General features: G+C 39.7%; 1 protein-coding gene across 6 annotated transcripts in view; it reads right to left on the bottom strand.

Moving 5' to 3' along the window:
- FAM20B (FAM20B glycosaminoglycan xylosylkinase) overlaps nucleotides 1-17,430 on the bottom strand; it is a 41,649-nt gene that overhangs the window by 775 nt on the left and 23,444 nt on the right. For all 6 annotated transcript variants that reach the window (XM_060132565.1, XM_060132531.1, XM_060132557.1 and 3 more), the window contains 4 exons: nucleotides 8,619-8,790; nucleotides 8,210-8,401; nucleotides 5,967-6,026; nucleotides 2,972-3,452 (listed from right to left, as the gene is read on the bottom strand). In XM_060132565.1, the coding sequence (XP_059988548.1) occupies nucleotides 3,221-3,452; nucleotides 5,967-6,026; nucleotides 8,210-8,401; nucleotides 8,619-8,790 (656 nt within the window). In that variant the 3' untranslated portion in view covers nucleotides 2,972-3,220. The remainder of the gene's footprint in view (nucleotides 1-2,971; nucleotides 3,453-5,966; nucleotides 6,027-8,209; nucleotides 8,402-8,618; nucleotides 8,791-17,430) is intronic.

Below are 17,430 nucleotides of genomic sequence, written 5' to 3' on the forward strand. Positions count from 1 at the left end.
TCTTTGGAAGAACATGTTGCCTTCAGGTGACGTGGAATTTCTGCCATGTATAGGATGCATCTTTCCCAAAATAATAGGATGTACCTGAATTCTCCCATTTCCTTATTAGATTTCATTTGACATATTAATCCTGAGTGCAAATAGGGAGAAATGCCTTATTAATAAATTATTGAGCAATACTCTGAGTAAATCAGATCCTATTAATGTTTTGCACAGAAAATTATTTACCCCCAAAACCCAAAATACAGCTTCATATTAAATGACACTTCTTGAATGAAACCTCTATAACCATATTCGCCCAAACTATGGAATAAATATATTGGGTTGGCCAAAAAGTTCATTCAGGTTTTTTGTAAGATGGTGTGGAAAACCAGAATGAACTTTTTGGGCAACCCAATATTTAAGAAGTGGAAGAAGGAGGGTAGGAAATGGTACTCAGTTCTGATTTTCTTAGTTTTATAATATTAAAATGTACCCACATCTACCTTTAGATGTTAGCTAGGCACGCCCAGGTTAGGACTGATCAAAAACCCTTCCAATGACCCCTGTTTGATTATAATAGCCCTCGATTCTAAAAGATAAACCATCAAGAGGACAGTGTTACAAAACTTAAAAAAAAAGATATCTACCTCTTTTTTGAAACAGAATTTAGTGTTTATGAATTTTAAGGCTATAAGCTTATGGTTGGTTTTTTCCAAGATTCTAAACGTACTTTTGCAGCTTAATCCGATCCTGCCTTAGAACATAAATTTATATTCTAAGCATCAGTTCACACCACTCTATTAGCATAATTCTAACTTTAACCACTATACATTTGAACACCTTTTAAGATCATGAATTTTAAAATAGGGAAAGAGAATGAGATTATACATTTTCTGCAGTGTTTGGGAAAAAGAATGAGGCATTTTTCAAAGTAGCTTTTCCTCCTACTTTTTTCCTTAGCAGAATCTTCTGCCTTCAACATCATGAATAAAGTTCCCAGTTTGGGAACAGCTCTTATTCATTTCACTGGGGCATACTGAAGGTATCACATGTTTGCAAGAAATTTAGTTCAGCTAACATTTACCAAGGAGAGCAGCGTTGACTTCCTTCCCACTGTCCCTCCAGCTGGCTCCCTGATGCTCTGAGGTAAGCACCATCCAAGGTATTCTCAAGTTCAAATGTGAACTTCCCTGGATGCACATAGTAAATGAGTTTAAAATTGGAATTAATGCTTCCTTTTGTTAACACTAGCTCAGTGTTTTGTGCTGCTACCTGTCTTCTTAAATTCAATACCTTTTTAAAAATAACAGCCCATTCTGTGTACATCGCCAAATGTACATACTAAGTACAAAAACGTCCTAATTTCATGTTACTTTAAGTGTTGTCTTTTTTTTTTTTTTTTTTTTTTTGCGGTACGCAGGCCTCTCACTGTTGTTGCCTCTCCCATTGCGGAGCACAGGCTCCGGACGCACAGGCTCAGCGGCCATGGCTCATGGGCCCAGCCGCTCCGCGGCATGTGGGATCTTCCCGGACCGGGGCACGAACCCGTATCCCCTGCATCGGCAGGCGGACTCTCAACCACTGCGCCACCAGGGAAGCCCGGTCATGTTACTTTAAAGTAGTTTTGGGGTACTCAGTTATCTTTCAATTTGAGAAAATTGGGGCATAAATTCTAAACTATTTTTGAAAGGGTGGCTACCTAAAACTGGTCTCCAATAGCTGGCAGTAAATTTGTTTAACCACACTGTTTAAATATTAGTGTGTGTTTCACAGAAGTCAAAACCGCAACAGTCCCCAGACAAAATGCAGGAGAGAAGCACCCACCTCTGAGGGCACGTGAGTGGGCACACCAGGCCTAGTTTCCTCTGCCCTGTATTTTAATGCAAGTGCTTATATGTCAAATCGCTTTGGCAGAACACAGAACTTAGCCTGTTTTAGCAACTTGAAATTTGAAAGTGCTAATAGGAGACGGAAGGACAATACTACATCGTGGGTTCAGAACTCCAAACAAGATTAAATGATGAAATCAGGGTTTGACATAAATCGAAATCTTAAGGCTCTTCCTGGTAACCACCTTAATTTTAAGGCTCAGAAGGCTTAAAATCTTTGTTTCCAGCCTTCCACATGGCCCAAATCACAAGATAGGTCCAGCCACCAGCAGGATCTAAACTATATTATCCGTAGGTGCGAGCTGGCTTTCCTCACAAGAAAGGCACAAGTAGGATCGCCAATCTCTTGGGAACAGCAGCTTTAATGACCAAATGCCTTGAAGACAGAAGTGGAAATTCATTTTAGAAATCAGGATGGCAGAGAAGACAGGCAACCTAACTCTTATTCAAGCTGTTATTTCAGTTTGCTTTGATAATTTGCAAAGGATTTCCCTGCTCTGGGCAAAAGGAAAAAAAAGTCTCCATAACAAAATTGTGCTTGGGTTGTAATGGTAGGTTCTCCAGGGACACTTTTTTGGATTAATTTGGACACGATTATGAGAATGCAAATCTTACTTAGGTACAAGTCATGCTTGCTTTTATATACGTTAGAACTTAAATACAGGGGAACCTGTTTTTCCCTAATTCAATCACCGCCTTGATTCTGGTTCCACCAAGTAGGTCTCTCTCTCTTCTTCCCTCCTTTAAGAATCATCAAAAGCACCACCTACTCAGTTAAAAGCCCAAACATCTTTCTTGCTTTTGTCTTTCCTCTAATTCTATCTTAAAAACATAGTCCCTCCAACAGAGCATGCTACTTTGGCTCAACAGAATGCTGGGTTACTTGCTGCCACTCCTTAGGAAGCAGTAAAATTTCCAATTTGACTAGTCCTGGTAAGAAAGGACTCAAGAGATTACAAAGTGTTTTCGGAAAATCCACAAGTGTGGAGAAAGGATTATAAGGATGGACTCAAAACACATACTCCAGAACCAACCCCAACATTAATCTATTCAAATGTCACACCTCTAATTTGTCCTTTGGCATGAGAATTAATACTGACCAACCATGACGCCCACTGCTAGAATGGGCATACGCCGAGGAAGTCAGAAGGTGGTTCAGCAGGTACAGCTCCGTGGTCTGAAACTTGTAGTCTTTGCTTCAACTTCTACTACAGCAAACACCAAGGCCACCCTGTCCCCTATCACCAGAATGTGCTGCTGGCCATTTCCAATCCACCTCATACCATTCGGAATTGATTGTGCTGTTTCTCTATCTTTGTAAAAAGAAGTTTCACTTATTTTGTGGAGAATTACAAGTGGGAGAGAGGCATCCTGTCTTCCACCAGCACTGCGTCCATCCCAAACTGGTCAGTGCACTGCTTCACAGTGGCCAGGACACTCAGGAGCCGCTGGTCCACAGCGTCTAGGTGAGGATCAGAGAGCACTGGGGAGATGGGGTCATGGGCCATGGCAGATCTTAAGGCAGACTTCAGCACACCATTCTTCAGGGAGTTCAGTCTGTTCCAGGTAGAAACCCGAATGCTGGGAGAAAAAAAGTTTTAGGACAGGTTACATAAAACCTCTCACTATCAAATGGAGATTAAAGTCCGCATAGCAGATGAAAGTAAAGAAATAATTATGTAAAATTTCTCAACTAGAAAAATAATTTCTGTTTTAGAAGTAGCTCTACATTATGAGTAAGTAACATTACCACATTTTGATATTTCTTTCTCAGTAATTAATGAGAAATATATACAATATTTACACATGTTCACTGCAGTGCTATTTGTAACAGGAAAAATGTGAAACAATCTGAACGTCCAACAACTGAGAAATAGTTAAATAAATTATGGCTTATCCATTCAAGGGAATACCATGCAGCCATTAAGCAGTTATGAAAATTCAGTGGCATGGGGAAATGCCCATGATATAATATTGAGTCAGGGAAAATAGTTGGAGGGAAAACACTCTTTTACTCCAAACCTGTGGGGAAAGAAAATGTGTGTATAAGCATACATACAAACATACACACACGATTACAATGAAATCACTAGAGTGTTAACAGGAGTTATCCTTACCTCTTAATAAGTAATTTAATTTCCTTCTTTTTATGTTTCTTAATTAAAAATTCTAGCAATATTATAAATAGAAAAAGTTTAAGGATACCTATTTTTCTCAATTATTTTACCAACTAAAGAGGATCTCTTGTTATCTTAGAAAAAAAGTATTTACCTCCCTGTGGGTAATGTGGGAATTACTAGGTATGCATTAAAGTCTGACTCTGCATGAGGCAGGCAACTTGTTCTGCAACCATTTAAAAAGTAAGAAAGCAAGGATCTTCGGATAAAGCATGGCAGGGATGGACAAGCACAGAGTCAGCGTGGTTTTACTCTTCTGAAGAATACTACAAGTGCCTAGAGCATTAGAGTTCCCCCGTGTGATGAAGGTATCACTCGATTGCCTCTCAGCTCCAAGTTCACTCTTCATATATGCCCTGCTATAATGGACAGAGGTCCTTTAAGCATCTCTCCTCTTAGGCTTTCTCGGTAGAGGACACTGGAAGGAGACTGCAGAAGGAAGAGGTTCTCCAGACGCTTCTGGCTGCTGTACAGTGAGTGGGTCAGTAGTGTGCGGGGAAGGTCAGCAAATGAAACTCTGCCTTGGCCACATTTCCAGAACAGGTAGGCCCACCATGATGTTGCGGCCTTGGCCTGGCTTGGTGATAATTTTCCTAAGGCCCTCTCGACATGGAAACCAGAGCCCCCAAAGCCACGCACCCATGCTGGTGCCCCAATTCCCTGTGCAGGCCCACAAATAAGCCTTGCCTGCAGCCTGGAGGGTTTCTACTGAGTCGTTGCTCTCTCGGTATGTCATGCTACCACCTGCTGATTGCCTGTACCCTGCCTGCATTCTGGAGGGCTGCTTCCTGCACTCCCAGCACCTGCAAACTAGCACACTTCTCTGCTATTCAGTGGGCTGAACTATACCTTCTCCACTGAGGTCAAAACCCCAGGCTTGGGGAGGGGGATCCCCTTCCAAGTTTGTTCTTCCTTGGGTACTCTCCCTCAGCTCTAGTTTTCTTTTATAGTCACTCTTGTATGAAAGAGTTTAATAATTCTTATACTAAACTTTCCTGTTTAACCCACCATGTCTTTTCTATCTCCTGACTGGACCAGACTGATAGCACTATTAAAACAAAAACATCTTCCTTCACAGATACAGGTTTTGATTGGATGTATCACTGCTTCCCAATATTAATGAAGATAATTAAGGGTTGCCTAGGTAAACACTTTCTGCAGAATATTGTTGTTATGAAAAAAAGAAAGAAAAGTAAAGTAAAACAGACCAGTCGCCAGAAGAGGCAGTCTCACATGATCAGTGTGTCTCTGGGAGCCGAGCAGTAGGAAGCGACTCTCCTGGACCTGCACTTCTGTGTAGCCAAGCAAGGTGGGTCCCAGCTGATTCTTAGTGTTCATGCTTTTAAATCATACTGGCAACGAAGATCTGAAAAGGAGCTCCCGAGAGCCCAGTCTTTATCTCATTTTCTTGATTTACTTTTTAATTTCTTTGTTATCTAATACAGACTTTTAAAAAATCAATTACTAAATACCTACGGAGAAAGCTACTTTTGGTTTACACAATTTCAAACTGAGATAAGCAAACCACAGGTGGGTTGTGGTGTTGAGTGAGAGGACTTGAAACCACAAGGTAAACATAGTACAGCAACTAGGGGCATGGGTTGCACTAGGTTTTGGGTGGGGGGGAGTAAGGACTATATTCTGATATTAAAACAAACATGGATATACATTATTGGATAAACTGAAAATTTCTACTCATACAAAACTCAAAATGCATTCTGAGCTTTGGGCTACACTGCTGTGGAAACCTTTCCCTGATCCCCTACAGCTCAGGATCTCCAGGAGGTTCGGGGTTAGAAAAGCATGAAAAGCGCTGCTCAGGTATTAGAAAGTTTTAAAGCCAAGCAAACTGATGTACTGTTACCTGAGCCTGGAAAGGAAGGCAATGCAGGCAAATGTACTTGACTGCATAACTTACATGCAACACTGATAGAGAGGGGCAAGAATGCTTCTCTCATCCAGCGAGGGGTTCCCAAAGCTGAAAATTAAATGAAAAGTTAGTGAATTAGGTGGAAGCACCCGTCCCCTTCTTAGCATCAAAGCAAGAACAAATTCCATATGAAACCTGAATGTGATCCTGGATAATTTCATGCTCCCACAGCTCAAATCACTTAAATTAAAAATAAACAGGGCATGACCAATTAGACACAGGATTCCTAACAGCTTGTACTAACAGCATCAAACAACAAATATACTCCTTTACAAGGATCCTTTCTCCTGCCAGGATATTGCAAGGTGTTGAAGCATAACCCTCCTAACACGGTATGGAGTCCACAGACCAAGGGAGAACCTGAAGACCCCCAAACCCGAGAAGGTTTTAAGGGTATGTAGAGCAATAAAGGCTATTGATATTAGGTTCTCGCAAACAAGCAGAAGGTCATTACCTGTGAAAAGAAGTTATACTTGTTCTACTTTAATATTACCAATCAGAAAAAGACTTAGATTATTGTATTCCCTACAAGAAAGTATATGGTCAGATTCAAACTGTAAAAACTGCTCACAGAGGCTGGGAAAACAGTGATTCAAAGCAGATGTAAAAATGCTCTTAGTAATTCCGAGTTAGAAAAGGAGAACTGATTCTGGAAAAACTGTCAACCTTCCACTCTTTTCCTGGAAGCTCACCTTAATAGCTGGAGGGTCTGGTAGCCCTCAGCACAGGGCAGGCCCACAAATAATAAAAGGCAAAGGCAATTATTTCAATGTGTATTTCCACAGCACATGATCAGTTTTACAAGTAAGGATAAAGATATTCAGGAACTGAAAATATAGTATAAATGAAAATGAAATACATAGCACTGGTCACTACCTGCTTTGCTGGGAATGGGAGAGGCAATGTTCGCTGGCCTGTCATTCTCTGTAGCTGTCACCCCCTTTCATGGAGTATGAGGCACCTGGTGCTCAGTATGAGGTGGTGGCCTCCTTAGCAAATGCTGCCTAAGCATTCTTCGCTGAGTGTCCATGTCTCAGCTTATTCTCAGCAACCAACATTAACAATAGTGACTCATCTTCTTTATCCATTCGAAAGAACATGTGGTACATATATATAATGGACTATTACTCAGCCATAAAAAGTAATGTGGATGGATCTAGAGACTGTCATACAGAGTGAAGTAAATCAGGAGGAAGAAAACAAATATCGTATATTAACGCATATGTGTGGAACCTAGAATAACGGTACAGATGAACAGGTTTGCAGGGCAGAAATAGAGACACAGATGTAGAGAACAAACATATGGACACCAAGTGGGGAAAGCGGCGGGGGGTGGTGGTGGTGGGATAAATTGGGAGATTGCGATTGACATATATACACCGATATGTATAAAATAGATAATTAGTAAGAACCTGCTGTATAAAAAAATAAATAAAATAAAATTCAAAAATACAAAAAAACAACCAAAAAAACCCCCCAAAAAACCCAGTAGTGACTCAGAGCCTGAACAATTCCAGCTCCAAGGAAGTATTCTATTTAGCAAACATTTATTATGTGTAACTAAAAGTGTGGCACTTAACTGGGTACCATGAAGAATGCAGAGTGCAAACTGAAAATACAATGTGCTCTTCAAATAGCTCAGGCCTAAATAAGGACATTCCATTTATTCAAAATTAATAAAATTGTTTTATTCAAGATAAAAGTAACTTGTCTTTATATATAATTACTAAGCAACTAACTGCTCTCCTACTCATAATAGAAAAAATCTGGGCCTAGACTGCCATAAAAATAGCAAAAACATCCTATCAAATAAACTAATTTTTTAAACTGTATGAATCTTTGGATAGAATAATTTAACAACAGCTAAATTTCATGTTCCGTTAACGATGTATTTCTCAAGATTCTGAACAACCTCGTCAAGAAAGAATGATGTAAATAGCAATAAATAGAAGACCTTGGTTTCCAGTTGTCTGTGAAGAGAATCATACTCTTTGACTCTTTGGAAAAAGTGAGTTTTCCACTTTTTTAAAGTCCTCAGATCCCTGAAGGTGAAAGGAGTACAAACTCTGAACAAGCTGGAAGGATGGGTGCCAATGGCAAAGACTCCGAGTGGAAACAAGAAGGATGCCTTCTGTTGAGCCTGTTCTGGAGGTTTTCCAGGATACCCCAGAAAGCATTCTTCTTGTATACACAGGACCCCTAACTGACAAGGAGAGTCCTGCTGGTCCTACCTTTTGGCATTATCGAGAAGGATGAGCATACTAGCGCCCTCATCGTCTTGAAAACTCTCGTAGTGATGGCGGTCAGCATTGCCAATCAGGTAATCAAAGACAGCTGTATCAATGATGTCCAAGAGGCGAGGGCCAGAGTCATAAGGGGACGTTTTCTTCACAGCGTCACAGTAGCTCTCATCATACTCCCACCTGGAGGGAAGCAGCATCACCAGGGTTGTTCACTGAGTGCCAGCACCACACGTAACATTGTTTAAAACACAGAGAAGAGAGAGTCCCTGACTAGCAGGTTTTCCCCTGAACCCCCCATAGTCCTTTTTAGTCTTGGACAGAACCCTGGCTCCTACACAGGGTTGGCACCTGTCCAGGCACAGAAGAGAATGAAGTAGTGGCTCAAAGGAGCATTTACCTGGCTAATTTGCCCTCTCGGTAAGTCCTGCCCCATGGGTGTCGGTGTTTCTGTAGAGGCCACACATCTGGAAGCCAAAGCGTGACAGACCCCTCCATCGTGTCTCCATCAGCACAGGCTGGCTCTGTTTCTCGGCAATAATAACACTTCCCATAGAAACAAGTATTATTTCCTAAAGGAGAGAATGGAACCATATACACTTACAGAAAAAGGATAACTCCAAATTCTCCCCAAACAATGAAGAGAGCAGCTCTATGTGAAAACAAAGATCCTGAGCTTATTTTTAAATCTTTATTTATTTTCTGTATAGGAAATAAAAGCACATGGTGTAAAAAAAATTCAAAAGGTACAAAAGGATATATACGAAAAAGTTAAGTCTCCCTTTCCCTCTCTGTCCCTTCTACCCAATCTCTCCCAGAAGTCAACTACTGTCACAAGTATCTTTCTGAACTCACTTTAAGTAATGTCCTCTTCTCCTTCAGCAGGACTGACATTTTGGCCAGAATGCCCAGGGGAGGGAGAGAGGGCATGTACGAGGCCAAGCCATGGACCAGGACTTTGGTTACATGCGGAGTGGGGAGTAGGGTCTAGAGCAAATGAGTAAACAGACTGAGGATAATGGGAACCAGGTTTCTCATAGATGGAGAAGGGAGTTTAACATATAAAAAGAGAGAAGGCCAGAGTAAATCCTGCAGTGTTGAATTAGAACTGGAGATATTGATTTGAATTGATGGTTTTAAAACACAGAGATATAAAAGAAAGTACAAATGTTTGTGTGTGTATATGTATGCATATACATATTTTGCCCCTTTAGAAAACCTGGAAACAACACTCAGGTAGTAATGAACACACTCACATATCAGTTTCTAAATATCATTTTAATACTATATTAAAAGGAACCAGGGCTCCCTGGAGAAACAGATGACCCCTAGGGCAGGGGCAGGGAAAGTACAAGATGAGCCTGGGTCATACTGCTATGCCAGCTGTAAGGAGGCACTCAGAATGACGGGGACATTCCAAATAACACAAGAGACAGTTTGTAGGGGTTCCCACTGGCCAAATCTGGGATAGTTTGAGCATCAAAATAAATAATAATAGTAACAAATTGTAACTGGGTAAATTAAGAGTCTACGTGTTCATAGTGATATAAATAAATAAGTAAACAAAAGTGGAGCAGGGCGACGGGAGCTCTACTCATCAAAAGAATGGCAACCAGTAAGTCTAGAAGAAATGACAGAATTAGCAAATCACCATTTGGCAACTATCACATTAGTAACTGATTCGGGTAAGAATTATCAATGAATTCTAAAACTGGTGGGCAAAAGTTTCATGAGGATAGAATATTTATATAGTTTTGAGTTTCTCCCTACAAAGTACTCAGTAATTATTTATTAGTAAGTATAAAATACTGGAGAAACCTTGCAGACACTCACCATCTTAATCATGCAACTGAATGCAATATCCTAGATTGAATCCTGGATGTACATAGGCCATTACATGGACAAGTGGCAAAATCTGAATAGGATCTATGAATTAGATAGCAATATTGGATCAATGTTCATCTCTTCATTTTGATGGTTGAATGTTGTTGTGTAGGAGAGTGTGCTGGTAGTTGGGATATACTCACTGAAGTCTTAAGGGAGCATATAATGCTGTAATGGATATTCATGTCTGCAACCTGTTCTCAAATGATTCAGAAGTATTAACAATTGAGGAATCTGGATCATTTCTGCAACTTTTATGTAAATCTAAAATTATTTCAAAATAAAAAGTTAAGGAAAGTAATGCTTTCTTTGCTCTCTACCTCTACAAAATAATAGCCATCAAATGAGCTAATTCCCTACACCCAGAAAACCTCACATGCTCCTTTAATGATTGTTTATGTTCTCATGTATATGTGTCCTTGAAGAGACAAACAGCACTCAAACTTTTTAGTATTTCCAATCGCTGGTATAGTACACACTAAATAGAAACTAATCCACTATATACCCACCCACAAAGCTGATTCTATCACTCTCCATTACTTTACAAACTTTTCTAGGTAAAGAAGATTTGAACACTAGTTGAAAGATATACCACATTTATTTTTTAATTATAAAAATATAAACTTGTAAGTTTAACTTGATCCATCAGAAATACCAACGGATCTTTTAGAGGGTAACTAGGTATGACAATTTTAAAGGTCATAAGAAAAAATAACTAAGAACTGCTAGAAAATTGTTAAAATAACTGCAAAGAGAGGGGACTAGACCTACCAGATATCAAAACACAGTATAATGCCTCAATAATTAAAACATTATAGGGGACTTCCCTGGTGGTCCAGTAGGTAAGACTCCACACTCCCAATGCAGGGGCCGTGGGTTCAATCCCTGGTCAGGGAAATAGATCCCACATGCATGCTGCACCTAAGAGTCCGCATGCCGCAACTGAGAGTCTGCATGCCGCCAGAAAGATCCCGAGTGCTGCAATGAAGACCCAGAGCAGCCAAAATAAATAAATAAAATAAATATTAAACAACAACAACAGCATTATAGACCAGCTCATAAACAGATTTAACGTCCAATGGAGCAGAACAGAAAGTCCAGAAACTAAAGCTAAATAAAGAAACTAAATAAAGAAAATTTACTACAGGGAAAAACAAGAGACTCTTTAACAAATGCTATTGGGACAACTGATAGCCATCTGAAAAAACAACAACAACAGTGGAGCCATACTTCATTACATATACCAGAAGAAATTCCAACAATATCAAAACCTTAAATGCAAAAAATAAAACTATAAAGGTACTAAAAGAAAAAAAAAAGCAGAATTCCTCCATAATGTTGGAGTGAGCAAGGCTAACTATGATTCAAAATCAGAAAATCTATCAGAAAAGATGGACTGATTACATTAAAAACAAAAAGCTTCTGTAAGGCAAACACCCCCCCAAAAAAATAACAAAACAAAAAACTATAAGCAAAGTCAAAAGAAATTAAAGAATTGGGGAAAATATTTATATCTCATATCACAAAGGGCTATTATCCTTCTTATGTATGAGCTCCTGTAAATTGATAGGACCAATGACAAAGCTAAAAATGAGCAAAGGGGACTACCTGGGTGGTGCAGTGGTTAAGAATCCACCTGCCAATGCAGGGGACACGGGTTGGAGCCCTGGTCCGGGAAGATCCCACATCCCATGCAGCAACTAAGCCCATGCGCCACAACTACTGAGCCGGCGCTCTAGAGCCCATGCTCCATAACAAGAGAAGCCGCCGCAATGAGAAGCCTGCGCACCGCAACAAAGAGTGGTCCCTGCTCGCTGCAGCTAGAGAAAGCCCGCTTGCAGCAACAAAGACCCAACGCAGCCAAAAATAAATAAATACATACATAAATTTATTTTAAAACATGAGCAAAGGATATGCAAAGACAAAATACAACAAATAAACAAATAAAAAGATGCTACATGTAAAACAAACAAAACCCAAAGTTTGATAATACGTTGTTGTTATTGCGGGCTAGCGGGGAAGAGGCATTCTCATACATCACTGCTGAGAATGTAAACTGATTAAACACCTATGTAAAAATGTATGTGCCCTTTGACCCAGCACTTGCACTTCTGGATATATTTGATCATGTATGAAATAAAATATGTACAGGGTAATTTTGAGCAACAGTGGTTGTAAAAACAAAATACTGGAACTTTTATGTCCAACAAGGGCCTGGTTAAATGAATTATGGTAGATCCATACAATGGAGCATGATGTCCTTTCGATATTTTTTAAAAATTGTGAGCTGTGGGAATGTATTACTGATTCAAAAAACAGAAAAACAAAACAAAACAAAACATTGCTTGGTGTAGGAAACCTGTTGCCTATGTGACAAAATCCAAACTTCTGAGTTTGGTAAATAAGACCCTTTATAACCGAATGGAGTCAGGTGTACTGGCTAAAAGTGCAATCTAAGGTCAGGTTTGTGGGATCAAAATATAAACTCTAAATAGTCATTAGACTGCAAGACATTGGGCATGTAATTTCACCTATCTAAGCTCCCTCTGTAAAACGGAGATAATGTAACAGTTCTTCCCTCCTTGGGTTGTGAAGAGTGAAAGAGACAATCCCCAGTAATGCTCAGCACAGTGCCTGACACATTGTCAGAGACCAATCAATGCCAGCTATTTATTATGAATAATCTGGTTCCAATCTACCTTTCCAGACCTCAATATTCCGGTTTTATAGTCATGAACCTGAGGCTCCGAATCTTTCACTATTTCCTGAATGCGCCAAACTTTTAAAACTGGTTTTCTGATGACCTCGATCTCCATGCTCTCCTTGGATGAACTACCACCTATGATAATAAAATCTACAGCTCCAGCCCACACTTCTCGCCTAAGCTACAGATTTTAGCTCCTAAATAACTAGTCGACATTTACTCCTGGATGTTCCTGTCAAGGTGAGATTCTGCACCCAATTTCACTGTGTGTGGGTTTTCCCCCACCACCAAGCAATTCTTGGACACCAGCTGGGTGTCCTACAATTTAACTTAATTCTGACACTATCTACCCGGAGATAGCATCAGACTCCACAGGTTAAGGGCTCAGTCCCATAGGACTGCCCTCCACTTCAGATGGCAATTGCAAGTCCAGGTTGTCACCTGTGCTTCTGACCAGCTGGCTATAAATTAGAGGTCCCTATGAGCCCCTGTTTGGGTTCGATTAATTTGCTAGGGTAAAGAATATACAACAGGGAGAGGACAGTCTCTTCAATAAATGGTGTTGGGAAAACTGGGCAGTCACATGCAAAGGAACGAAACTGGACAACTATTTTATAACATATGCAAAAATTAACTCAAAATGGATTAAAGACTTGAACTTAAGACCTGACACCATAAAACTCCTAGAAAAAAACATATGCGGTGAGTTCCTTGACATTGGTCTTGGCAATTATATTTTGGATTTGACACCAAAAGCAAAGGCAACAAAAGCAAAAATAAACAAGTGGGACTACATCAAACCAAAAAGCTTCTGCAAAGCAAAGGAAACCATCAACAAAACAAGAAGACAACCTACTGAATGGGAGAAAATATTTGCAAATCATATATCTGATAAGTGGTTCATATCCAAAATATATAAAGAACTCATACAACTCAATAGCAAAAAAAATAATCCAATTAAAAAATAAGCAGAAGATCTGAATAGACATTTTTCCAAAGAAGACATACAAGTGGCCAACAGATACATGAAAAGGTGCTCAACATCACTAATCACAAGGGAAATGCAACTCAAACCACAATGAGACATCACCTCACACCTGTTAGAATGGCTATCATCAAAGAGACAAGAAATAACCAGTGTTGGTACGGCTGTGGAGAAAAGGGAACCCTTGTGCATCACTGGTGGGAACGTAAATTGGTGCAGGCACTGTGGAAAACAGTATGGAGGTTCCTCAAAAAATTAAAAATAGAACTGCCATATGATCCAGCAATTTTACTTCTAGGTATTTAACTGAAGAGAGAACAAAAACACTAATTCAAAAAGATATCTGCACCCCCATATTCACTGCAGTACTATTTACAATATCCAAGGTATGGAAACAACCTAAGTACTCAACGTATGAATGAATAAAGAAAAAAAATGTGGTATAGATACAATGGAATATTACTCAGCCATAAAAAAAAGAATAAAACCTTGTCATTTGCAATAACACTGATGGCCCTTGAGGGCATTACACTAAGTGAAATAAGTCAGAGAAAGATAAATACTGTATGATCTCACTTACAGAATCTAAAACAAAATGAAACAAAACAAACCCAAGCTCACAGATACTGAGAACAGATGGGTGGTTGCCAGAGGCTGGGGGGTCGGGGGGTGGGAGACATGGGTGAAGGGAATCAAAAGGTACAGACATCCAGTTATAAGATAAGTCATCAGGATGGTGACTATGGTAAATAATACTGTACTGCATATTTGAAAGCTGCTAAGTGAACAGATCTCAAAAGTTCTCTTCACAAGAAAAAAAAAATTCTGTACCTGTATATGGTGATGTTTGTTAACTAGACTTATTGTGGTGATCATTTCACAATATGTACAAATACTGAATCATTATGCTGTACATCTGAAACTAACATAATGTTGTACAATTATACCTCAAAAAAAAAATTTGCTAGGGCGGCTCACAGGTCTTAGGAAACCAGTTTACTCCCTAGATTACTGGTTTATTACAAAGGATATCAATCAAGAGCCGATGAAGAGATACATAGGTCGAGGTCCTGAACAAAGACGCTTCTGTCTTTGTGGAGTTTGGGGCCTGGAATGGTGGCACATGGAAACTTTTGGTTCACCAACCTGTAGAGTTCCCCGAACCCCGTACTGTTGGAATTTTTATAGAGGCTTCCTTACGTAGGCAAGATCAATTAGTAACTCCAGCCATGATCAGTTATTTCCAGCTCCTCTCCACTCTCTGGAGAAAGGGCAAGGGTGCGGGGCTGAAAATTCCAAGCTTCTAATTATGGCTTGGTCTTTCTGGTGAAGAGCCTCCATCCAGGAGGCATCCAGGAACCAACTCAGAATCACCTCAGTAGAATAAGATATGCTCCTAATGTTCCTACCACTTAGGAATTTACAAGGGTTTTAGGAGCTGTGTGTCAGGAACTGGGGACAGAAACCAATGTATCTATTTCTTATTATTTTACACAAGGAAACAAAATATCCAAAATTAAATTCATTATCTTCCTCTGCTCCATCTCCCTAAGTCTGCTCCTTTCTATATATTCCTAAGATAGCTAACAGCTTCATTATACACTTAGTCATCCAATCCAGAAATTTAGGAGTCATTTTTAACTTTTTCCTCTCTCTCAATTGTCTCACTCAGCCCAAATGTTCACCAAATTCCTTCCATTCCAGTTCTTGAGTATCCCCTAGATGTCCAGGTTTTAGTTTGGACTCACTGCATGTGCATTTACTACAACAGCCCCCAAGGGCTCTCATCTCAGCTTGCCCTTCCAAATTCATCCTCCACAATGCTGCTACAATTAGTTTTCTAAAACTCAAATCTGATCTTTCCACATTCAAAGTCTTTTCCATGGCCTCCCAGTGCCTAAGGAGAAAATCTTTACTTCAGCTCAACTACACAGTCTCCTGAGCTTGCCATGCTCTTCTCTCATTTCTTGTCGCTGTTAGCTCTGCTCTGTCCTCCACCTAGAACAGGGTTAACTCAGGGAGCCCGTGAACTGGATGGAAACAAAATTACCTTTTTATTTTCACTAACTTCTACCTGAAACTTAGCATTTCCTTCAGTTACGATGGTAGGCAGCAAACCATATTATTAGCGTTACCTGTGACTTTCTTAACAGAAGAAATCAATAAATTTTTCGTATCATATTAGCATTGCTGCAGATACTTCAAAGTGTCATTTATATTTATGGTCTGAAATTATGGTAGTTACTAGACCACTCTAAATCTTGTTATTTAATGTGTAAATAACAAAGCACATGTTACTCTATCACAAATTAGCTTTTTGTAATTTTAGGTTAAAAAATATATACTTCAATATTATTAGTTTTGTTTATAAGTCTACGTATTTTAATTTATGTATTTAAAAACATTATTTTGAGAAAGGATCCAGAAACTTCTCTAGACTGCCAAAGGAGTCACTTGCACAAAAAAAGGTTAAGAGTCCTTTTCCAAACCTAGGGTGTTCTTTCCCACTGTATCTTCCTGCAGGATTGCTATTCTCCCTTTAAGACTTCGTTGAAACTATCACCCCAGCCCTAACTTCTAGACCCCCTCCTCTTCCCCTCCACATTTCCACAGGCCCTCTGTATATGTGTGGCTCCCCCATTAGATAAAGCTCCTTGAAGGCAGGAAGGTGTCATTCATTTTTGTATATTCAACACCTAGTTCAGAGCCTGCCACACAGAGTGAAACAAAATTTTGTTCAATAAATAAATGAATGAATATAGAAGAATATACGCAGATCAAATATTTTAGTCTCAAAATCTGGGTTTGAATCCTGGCTAACAATTAGTAGCTTTGTGAATTTGGGAACATCATTTAACTCTTTTAAACCTCTTTCTCAGGTCTGAAATGTGGATAAATCTTCCCTACTTATTGCACTCTTGTCAAGAGGATTAAATAAGGTAACTGTGTGAAAGTCAAGTTGCAAGGGCTATACAAAATTTAGCTATCATTATACCAAGTTATCTAGTAATACATTTTAAAAATTGTGCTAAGGTCAGTCCATCATTTAAAACCAATCTCCAGCCAATCCCTCTACCTGCCTGCTATGGACTGAATGTTCATGACCCCCCTAGAATTCACACGGTGAAGCCCCAATATGGTGGTATTTGGAGGTGGGATTTTAGGGAGGAGTCCTCATGATGGGATTAGTGCCTTTATAAGAGACATGATAGAGATGATTCCTCTTTCATTCTTTCTCTGCAATGTGAGGATGGATACAGGAAGAAGACTGCTGCCTGTGAATCACAAAGAGGGCTTTCACCAGAACCCAACCATGGTGGCACCCTGATCTTGGATTTCTAGTAACCAGAACTGTGAAAAATAAATCCCTATTGTTTAAGCCACACAGTCCATGATATCTTGTTATAGCAGCCAAACTAAGACACTGCCCTATGCTGTAGAGTGTATCTAGAAGCTTTTCTCTAAATGTACCAGTGCTTTGTACTTTCAGGTCTTTGTGCCCTCATTTCCATTATACTTCCTGTTATTGTGCCCAATGCCCTTCCCTCTTTGCAGCCTGGGTAGCGTCTATGGATTCTTCAATACTCAGCCCAAGTGTTAATAACCTCCTTACAAACCTTTTTCTGGCCTCTCCCTTCC

The sequence above is a fragment of the Lagenorhynchus albirostris genome, chromosome 2 (assembly GCF_949774975.1).
Source record: "Lagenorhynchus albirostris chromosome 2, mLagAlb1.1, whole genome shotgun sequence".
In the NCBI taxonomy this organism is placed as follows: Eukaryota; Metazoa; Chordata; class Mammalia; order Artiodactyla; family Delphinidae; genus Lagenorhynchus; species Lagenorhynchus albirostris.